The sequence below is a fragment of the Condylura cristata genome, unplaced genomic scaffold (assembly GCF_000260355.1).
Source record: "Condylura cristata isolate star-nosed mole 26May11 unplaced genomic scaffold, ConCri1.0 scaffold00001, whole genome shotgun sequence".
Taxonomy (NCBI): domain Eukaryota; kingdom Metazoa; phylum Chordata; class Mammalia; order Eulipotyphla; family Talpidae; genus Condylura; species Condylura cristata.
In genome coordinates this window covers 12,736,511-12,746,797 of record NW_004567102.1, presented here as the reverse complement: position 1 = coordinate 12,746,797, position 10,287 = coordinate 12,736,511, and the positions used below count along the sequence as shown (strand labels likewise).

General features: G+C 39.8%; 1 protein-coding gene across 1 annotated transcript in view; it reads right to left on the bottom strand.

The window, feature by feature from the left end:
- Positions 1-591: 591 nt before the first annotated feature.
- The window catches only part of ANKRD66 (ankyrin repeat domain 66), a 34,961-nt gene continuing 25,265 nt past the window's right edge, over positions 592-10,287 (bottom strand). Inside the window, exons 4-6 of the mRNA XM_004674024.2 lie at positions 6,569-6,743; positions 5,133-5,361; positions 592-907 (exon numbers count right to left, since the gene is read on the bottom strand). Of these exons, the coding sequence (XP_004674081.1) occupies positions 706-907; positions 5,133-5,361; positions 6,569-6,743 (606 nt within the window). The 3' untranslated portion in view covers positions 592-705. The remainder of the gene's footprint in view (positions 908-5,132; positions 5,362-6,568; positions 6,744-10,287) is intronic.

The window sequence follows — 10,287 nt, the reverse complement described above, 5'->3', positions numbered from 1 at the left end:
TAATCAACATTAAATAGTAATGAGCTTTTGACATTTTTTCATGCCATCTTTAAAAATCCAATATAATTTCTATTTACAACACATCTCAATTGATTTGCAATATTTTCATTAAAAAGATTTGATTTGACTTTAGATTTCCTAAAAATAAATAGTTGAAAAGTTTGAGCTGTATTCACATGCTTCTCTATTTTATGCTGTCTCTTATTAGTTATGAAGGATGAAATGAACAGATTATTAGGGTTCCCAGTTATTTCTCCCTCTGTGGCCTATTGTCCAGATGCTTCCTCTGATGCATAAGTGATCCTTGCCAAAAGGGTCATGTACACTTGAGACTTTTTACATCACAAAGGAAAAACTAACTGGAAACCAGGAGATAACATTCGTTCACCACTTTGCGTGGTCTATCACTGCATTTAGGAGGTTAGGAGATGGTGACAGTGCTCATCACTGAAGTCAAATGCAGGCAGTTGACATTCGTGTCTCCTGATAATTCTGTGGACAGCAGGTATCAAAAGGGAGGCAAAAGTGGGGCCTGCAGTGTCCAGGCAAGAAGCGAAAGTGAAGAGCAGGTCATGAGCTGACACTGGAAGTACCTGGGTAGTGGTCTCTGAGTAAGGAGATGCCAAAACAGCATTCTCTGACCACCGCTACCCCGGGGTCACAGCAAGGAGAGCATAGATCCCAAGGTCTGCAGTTCTAACCAATTCACTTTCTTCTCTCCTTGGTATTACTCACTCCAGTGGGGCCTCGATGCTTCTGATTCTTTTTCTTATTCGTATTTTGATTCGAGGAAGGAAGAGACAGCTCCAGCTCCCTCTTCTTGGCATCCCAGTCTTCATCCCGCTGATCCAGCAGCAGCCCCTTCTTCTTGGCGGAGAGTCGGTGGTCCCTGCACTCCAGCTCAGCCCTAGGGCAGGAGAGAGGTCAGCTCTCACTACCAGACGGGACTGCCTGGACTGTCTTCCTGCCCTCTATACACAGCGAGGATATTTCAGCAGGTGGAGAGGGAAGGAGGCCAAGTCCATGTGATTCTAAATCTATGTTTAGGAAGGTCTTAAACACTATAGAAACTAATTTCAGAAACATGGGATACCCAGAGTTGGATGTTAATGGAATCCAAGACATGGGCTCAGCTTGAAGAAGGCACTGCTAATTCTTAAAGTGCTCCCATTTATCGAGCTACAGTTGTATTACTGGGAAGCTGCTTTCCTTCCATAATTTTTTTGATTGTATTTTTCTAACTAGAAGAGCCATGTCTGTTCATTGTATAGCTACAAAAACATAAGAAAACAAATTACAGTTGCACATGATTATGTGTTTGTCGATATACTTATGAATAAATTTATGGATTTATGCATTCATGAATGAATAGGTATAAGTGATAAAGAGGTAGGTTGAGAGGTAAATAGATCATCATACACACATAGGAAGTGTGCTTATTTACAGAAAAGCATACGCGGTTAAAGGTGAATAAGTCACATACTTATACACTGGTGAAAGCTACTGTCAGAAATAAAATATGAGGCAGTGTCAGTGCAAATGGAACTGGAGAGGACAGATGATGGTCAGGAAGGGCAAATAGGATTTTAAGTGCAAAACATCAAAAAAGCACAGTAAATTCAGAAAGTGGCCAACCTGCTTGTCCTGAAGCTCCTGTTCTTTCAACAAACTAAAATTGATCTCTTAATAATCAGAGCATGTTCCATGTCCTTGTCAGAATTCACTGTCCCTCCTCTGCCCTGCTCACTTTACCCTTGTGACTTTCTATCTTGTATTAGTGTGATTTACAGAAGGATTTCCTTTCTTTCTTTTTTTTTCAAGATTTATTTATTTATTTGTGCATACAGAACTGGGGTACATGCCAGAGGTGCAGGGGCAGTGAGAGGACTTACCAGAGACAGAATGGAGAGCAGGACAGACAGATCTAGGAAGTACACTGCTGAGGGGAGCAGTGGGCGGGTCAGGAGAGGTCTGCTGCGCCATGTGGGTCACCTCCGGGGCAGGCAGGGATCGAACTCATGCGGAAGTAGCTTTCTACTTCCTCTGTGCTTTAACCTGCTGCGCCATCTGGGAGGGTCGCATTTCCTTTCTTAAAAAGGGAACTGCTTGATGTCCAGCATTGCTACTGAATTCTCATTTTTTTTAGCATCTAGTTCAATGTCATGCCTATAGTAAGGCTTTAAGTATATTGTTGAATGAGAGGTTTTCTGCCTCAAGATACTGTATTAAAATGTGAATTCTTCCATCAGATTGCTAGGATATTCAGAAAATTGACAAATGCTGTGTAGGTTTCTTCTGATTTTTCCTACATCCTCTCTCTTCTTCAGCCTAGCTCAGAAGCTCACCTGCTTACAACATGAATCATGAAGAAGCCCCTCAGGTGGTCTCCTTGCCTTTTGTCTAAGTGCCTCTGATCTCATCTGCACAGCACCGCTCCCAGCACTTCCACTCTAGGAGGAACATTTCTGGAGCAATAATTTCATATTGCCAAGCCCTGATTTCAAGCTCATCTGCTTGTCCAGATCACTATAGTCACCCACCCACCGGACTTGTTCTCCATTTCTTTCTAATGTAAATGCTCTCCTTAGCCAGGTCACTCATCCTTCCACTATCATTCCCACCTCCTCATATGGACATTTCTAACTTGGCATCTCTCCTCCACATTAAGCATCTTTCACCTCTTCTATTAACCATGCCGTAGCTGTCTTTCAATATCCAGATTAATTTCCCCTTGCCCAGCATTCCTTTCGTTTCTCAACCCTGTGACCGTCAGAAGGGAAGTTCCTTATGTGAGATGATGATACACAGAAATGACTTACACATGATGTGGATGTCCTTTGCTGCTTCTGCCTGCTCAGCACAGCCACCCACTTTCCTGGTAAAAATAAAGTCCACTATTTGGGGAAATTACTCCTCCACTTCAGTTATTCTGGGATGATAAATCATGTTCCTCTACTCATTACTCTCATAGGAAGGGTCTGAGATTGCTCAGAGAAAGTCAGTAGATGAAAATAAAGGACAGGACCCTGAGGAGTTTCAGTATCTAAAAGACATGCAGAAATAGGAGCTCAGAGAAGATCATGATGAGAAATGGCCAGAGAGGCATTAAGAGATCTAGTCTAGAGTAGCATTGAATAAAGCAAGAAAGAAGAGTTGCCAGTAAGATATGAGTTGAGAAGAGGTCATTGATTTAGCAACAAGTATCAAATAGGGTATGAGAACTGATTTGATCCAATTATAGAAGCAGGTTTTGAAAGGTAGGTGAGGAGTAGAGAAAATACCACAGATTAACTTCTAAATATCTAAAAAGTAAAGCAAAGAAGACAGTAGATATTAGAAGGGCCACTATTTGCTCATTCATTTAATATGATTTATTTAATGTGTTCACAGGCCAAAAAGGAGTGACTAGAAGAACTAGAAGAAAAACATAACCAAATTAATTCAGAAGAGAGAATGAGAGATGCAATAAAGAATAAAGGACTGGTCTTAATGGGAAATGAATGATTGGATCAAGCGCTTATATTTCACAGAATGAAGGACAAAAAGGAAAGACTGAACAGACAGATCATATGTAATATGTAGGTGAAAGAGGTTTTCAGATGACTTCAATATTTTCTATGAAATATAAATCATGATCTCTGAGGGACATGATGAAGTATGATGGTGACTGGAACAGGTAGAGACAGTCAGGCTGTTGTGAGAGCTGTGCTGAAAGTAGAAATCTTAGAAATTCTGGTATCATCCATATACATACTGGGGGGATTTTCTTTAGCAGCCCAAGCGCAGTCATGGAGAAGACTGAGATTGATCTAAGGTTATGAATTCTGGGTTATAGCTACAGAAGGAGAAAGAATTGGAAGGTTAAGAACAGTAGGAAGAGGGCCCTCCCTGGTGGCTAAAGTGCAGCACTATGGGTTAAAGTGCAGCACTATGAAGCTATCTGCAGTCACTGCAACACGAGTTTGATCCCTGGACAGGGAGCAGACCCACATGGCACAGCAGACCTCTCCTGTCTCGCCCACTGCACTCTTCAGCAGTGTATTTCAGTAGATCTGCCTACTCTGCTCCCTGCTTTGTCTCTGGTGAAACCTGTCATACCACCCACCCTGCACCACTGGCCTATACCCCAGATCTTGCATGCATAAATAAATAAATCTTAAAAAAAAAAAGTAGGAAGAGGCAGTGTAATTTTCAGGTAGGTGATAGATTAGAATTGAAAGAAGATGTGGAATAAGGAGATGTCTCAATATTCTCTAATACCTGTGACCACCCAGGAATAGGTAAAATGAGCAAAGGGAGGAATGTCACACAGTGGCAGGATAGAGTTTTTAAAAGTTCGGAGGACAGTGTCTGCTGATGTTAAGTTCCACAGTGAATGGAGAGCAACAAATGTAGGGGATCATGGCAGGACTGGGAAGAAGAAAGAAGTTTCAAGTCATGACTCAGGGTTCTTCCTTTTAATTTCTCAAATCATCTCAATTGTGGTTTTGAATGTTTGCAATGAGTGACACTATTTTTAAGACTGGTTCTCCTGGGTATTTTCTACAAATAACTATTTTCCAATCCTTATAATACTTAAGTCTATTTGTATGCTTTTTTTCACAGGAAAAAATTGACAGGTGTTAGAAAACTTATCTATAGTGTGTATCTGAAAATGAGATTTGCAGAAGAATGGAGAGTTTAAAAGATAGAAGGATCTTATGGATGATAATCTAATTCACCTGCTTCACTTTGAGGGAACTGATGGCTTGAAAGGGAATTTAATTTGGCCAATGTGACACAGCTGTTTTGAAGAGCTCAGAAATCTTAATGAGGCCTATGAATCTTTTACCACATCCTGTGTTTAAACTTGATGTCCCATCTCTTTTACCTGAGGTCATCTTTGCATGGTATAAAATAACATTACAATAATTGCATACTATTGAAATTATATGTAATTGTAGTAACTGTATCTTATATACTCTAGAGACAATAGATTTAATATATCTAAACTAGTCATTTCAGTAAAAAAAAAAATCAAAGAATTGGCTGGGTTTTTATATTTCATCTTAACTGGCCTGAGACCACTGAGTCAACAGAAACCTTGATCACAGATTCCTGTTTCTCTATATCTGAAAATATATGAGCCATACTTTTCCAGGAATGCCACACAGGCTTTCTGCCCGTAGATCTGTGCAATCCTCTTTGGTGTGTCTCCAAAGAAGTCAGGGGCATCGATGGCAGCATGAAGCAGATGGAGGGTTTTGAGCACGTTCAGATGGCCAGATTCTGCTGCAAAATGAGCTGGGGTCCAGCCCACATCAGTTACCAAGCAGGGCCTAGCTCCATATTCTATCAGGAGGTGCATCACTTCCATGTGCCCTTAGATGGAATAAGAGGAAAAATAAGGTTAAAATATAAATGTTCCTGGCAGCCTATGGCTGGGGCTAGCCTATATTCCGTAAAGGAGGGGAAGACATTAGTAGCCACTGGTTCACCTCCAGTTTCTAAGCAATACCTCCTCCTTCCTTCTTCCCCTTTTTACCAGGGACTCTATGACCCACCCTTTGCACCTGAACATTGCTTCCACTCAGAGCCAGAGGCCCTCAAATATTCCTTGTACTCCTTCCGGAACATTCCCCTCCCCTGGTCGTTCCCTTAGGATATTCCCCTTCTCTCCATTCACTCAGGACACCTAGGAAATTTGCTTCCTCTCCCAAGTCATTGGTAAAGCCCACTCAGTTTTTAGTTGTCTTAGTGCTGATTTCAAAACAAGTATTTCAGTGCCTTGATGTCATTATAATCTTCTAGCCAGATAGATGTAGGTTCATAAATACCATTTGCTAACTATGACACCTCAGACATCTGAGGCTGGGTTTCCTCAGTCATAAATTAAGGATATTACCACTGACTTCATGGAATCCCTGTGAAGTACAAATGAAATTAGAGACACACCTCACACAGCAAAGTGTCCAGCATGTAGTACATGTTCCCTAAAAGGTGCTTTTATAGCTTCCATCACTTGGTACTTTAATATCTGCAAAATATCTCAACGAAGTTCTCTGCAATGGATCTTACTTTCCACCAACACAGTCATCAACAGGAATCAGAACAGATTTTTAAACAGCAAAGTTGACCACAGCACTTTCTGAATGTTCCTCAATGGTGTTCTGTTGCCATCAGCCTCGACAAGCCCATAGACTGCATTTTTGCCACCATCCTCCTCCAATTCTGACTGAGCCATGTTCAGCATGGGGTATAGGCAGGGTTCTGTGTACAGCTGCAGGTATAATGCCCCATTCTTGTTAGAGATTAAAAGAGCAGAGGACTAATATTAATTGAGAGCAAGAAAACTGTGCTAGACATTACACCTTATTATCTTCCTGAATCCTCACCACAAGAATCCAAGGCAGCAATATTTCCCCCAAATATAGTGAATGATGGATACATTAATATCCAGAGATGTTAAATAACTGGCTTAAGGTGCTATAGCTGGTAAGTGCCAGTTCCATCTGGGTCCAGAGTGCACCATCTCTTGCTACAGAGATGACTCCCTGGTGACTTGAATGCCCAGGTCTTGCCCACTGACCTTTGATTGCAGCCCAATGAAGTGGAGTCCGGTCATTCCAGTCCACATCCTTGTAGTTTGGGTCACAGAAACCTTTCTTCAAAATCTTTTTCACTGACTTGCAGTCCCCTGCAGCCACAGCTTGGTGGAGCTTTGTCATATCTGACATTTTGGTCAATTCCATAACAGAAAACAACTTTGGAAAAAGATGTGTCAATCGGGAAACTCTAAAATCCTTTATTCCCAGTGAGCAATTCCACAGGATTCTTTATATTTTAGTCTTTACATCGCTACAAAAATAAACTCTTACAGTCAATTGTTTTTCAACAAAGATGCCAGGAAAATTCAATGTGGGAATAGTCTTTAAATGTTACTGAGACAGCTCTGTATTTATAAGCTATTGAATAAAGTTTATTGTCTATTTCATGCCATATACAAAACTTAAAATGGATCACAGACCTGGATATCAGACTTTAAAAACTAAAGCTCATAGAAGAAAACATGGTAATAAATCTTTATTGCCTTGGGCAAATAGAATACTGAAAGTATAGCAACAAAAGAAAAAAGTTAGATAAAAATACAGCTTACCAAAATTGAAAACTATTATTCTGTAAAAAATACCTTCAATAAAGTGAAAAGTCATCACAGAATTGGAGAAAATATTTACAAAGCATCTATGTCATCAGGAACTTGTATACAGAATATATAAAGAACTTTATAAATCAACAATTAAAAAATCAATTAAGGATGATCACAAAAATATAAATAGAAGTTTGTAAAAAAGTGTATGTATATATACATGTTGTGTATATAGATACAAATGTATGTAATATGTATATATAAGTATATACATACATATCTAATAAGTACATGAAAAGATATTCAACATACATAGTCACTGAGGAAATGTAGGATCAAATGCACAATGAGATACCACTTCACACCCAGTAGACTAACTAGAGTCAAAAAGACAATAAGAAATGCTGCTGAAGGTGTGGAAAAATCATACACTGTAACAGGAATATAAAATGATGCAGCTACTTTGAAAAGCAGTTTTGTAGTCCTTTAAAAAATTAAAAATAGAGGTAACATATGACCAGTAACTATTATTTGGGTATACCTAAGAGAAGTGAAATTATATATATGTTCACACAAAAACTTGTACATAAATGTTTATATCAGCATTAATCATCTCCTGTCTCATCTGCTGCTCCCCTCAACAGTGTACTTCATCAGTCTGCCTGCTCCGCTCCCCACTCTGTCTTTGGTGGATCCTCTCACCAACTGTACCTCTGGCCAGTACCCCAATTCTTCTATGTAAAAATAAAACCTTTTTTTAAAAAAAAAAAAAAAAAAAAGGTAGAAACAGCCTAAGTGTCCACTAGTGGATAAATGTATAATCAAAATGTGGAAGTCATACAATGAAATATTATTTGACAATAAGGATTAAAGTATTTAAATATACTATGCTAGGAATGAACCTTAAAAATAAGTTGAGTGAAAAAAAACAGTCACAAAGACCATAGATTGTATAATTCCATTTATGTATAATGTCAGAAGAGACAAATCAAATCAGATTTAATGTAGATTATTGATTGCCTAGGTCTGGGTTAAGGTGCTGTTAATGGCGATAGGACTTCTTTTTGGGGTGATGAAATGTTTTAAAATTAGAAAGTGGAGGGGGTTAGTTTCACAACTCTGACTATATTAAAATCACTGAGTCATGTACATTATGTAAATGGCTTTAATGATATATGAATTATATCTCAATACTATTTTTAAAATAAATAGTACAACTAATTGAAGGATTTCTCTTAAAATTATTTTTTTTAAAAAATGCAATTTACCAGCTTACAAGTGACAACTAAAATTTAGTACATTTTCTTCACGTGCATCCTTAAATTTCTATCTTATATGTACAGGTGTCTCAATGTAAAAGAATAAATAATACTTGTAAATTCTAATAAATACTAATTACCAATAATAACTTCAGTAAACATCTGAATATAGTAATATAAAAATACTCACGTTTTGTCTGGAAGCTGAAGCACAGAGAACAGGCAGGCAGTGTTAGCTACCAGAGTTGTGTTGTGTTCATACCATGGAAACTGGCCCCTCCTCTTCCTCAAAGCCCACCAACCAATGGCAGCTTCACTCGGTGATGGAGACCTCTAGTGGAGGGACTGACGGCTCCTCTGCTTCCCAATTCCAGTCCGGTCCTTTAGTACAGGTGGGTTATCTGATAATATACTTTTCATCAAATAGCACTTTTTTCCAAGCGACTTATTCATTTATGCATACAGAACTGGGTACGGGCCAGAGTTTCAGGGAGGGTGAGAGGACTCACCAGAGACAGAGTGGGGAGCAGAACAGGCGGACTGAAAGTACACTGCTGAGGGGAGCAGCGGGCAGGTCAGGAGAGGTCTGCCGCGCCATGTGGGTCACCTCCTTGGCCTGGGATCGAACTTATGCTGAAGCAGGTGTAGATGGCATCCTAGCTCTGTGCTCCAACCCATTGTGCCACCGGGGAAGGCCCTCAAATAGCATTTGATCAAAAACATGAACACTGGGAGAGCGGGGTGGGGGAAACTGCCAGAGTGCATGACCCTGTGGAGGAGGCAAGCAGCTAGTGACTAGTGGGGAGCAGAAAGGATACAGAAAGCACCTCACACGCAACTCAGCCCAACTGAGAGATCTTGGGCTAAGTTTTTAACTTTGCTGAGCTTCTTTTTTCTTGCCAGTAAAATGAATTTTTTAACCTTCCTCATAGAGTTATGAAAGATGATTAGCTGAAATAACTTATACAGCATCTACACAGGGTAGATGCCAGAAAAAGAAGAAAAGAGTGAGGAAGGATCAAGGGACAAAGGGAAGAAGGACAGAAAGAGGGAGGGAAGAAAATTTAAGGTGTTTCTCCTTGCCTTTATTTTTTCCATTATTCTAAGCATTTATTTTCTTTATGAGGATGCCGACCTAACGAATTTCTTCCTTCACCTCCCTCCTCCTTTTCCTCCCATCCTCCTCCTGTTCTCCAGTACTCTTTCTCTTCTCTTTCTCATCCTCTTTCTCCTCTTTCTCTCCTCTCTTCTCCTCTTTATCTCTCCCCATCTGTTTCTCCCACTCTATTTTTCCATTTCTCACCTGACTTTCTTTCCATGTTTAATTGAAGGTGTTTTATCCATCAAAGGCTGTACTATGCCCTGTGAAGAGCAAAGCACACATCGTTCCTTTCCTCTTTGAGCATGGAATCCAAGTAAATAAGAAGCCAAATGTATACAAGTAAAATGGAAACCTGTGTCAGTGTGCAGTGGCAGAGAATGGGAGAGGAAGAGGAGCATGATGTCTAAGGTGCTGAAAATTGAGCTGAGACCTGACATAAGAGATGAAATCAGGCATTTGAGGAGCTGAAAACTGTTTCAAGGATGGAAACAGTGTGGCTTAATTCAGGAATAAAGAAGAGAAGGAGGCAGTTGGCAGGGGGCTGAAGGGTGAGTAGAAAAAGCTAAGCTTAGTGTAGGCAAGGGTTAGATCATTCAATATCTTCTTAAACATGGCAGAGTTTGGATTTTATCCCAAGTACAAAAAGTCATAGAAGGTTTTCAACAAGACTGTAAGGTTTTAAGCAAAGGACAGGTTTAATTTATTTGTTTTTAAACGGTAACTTTGGGGTCCTCCCTGGTGGCACAACAGGTTAAAGCACAACACTGCAAGTGAGCTGCAGCCACTTCAATACAAGTTCG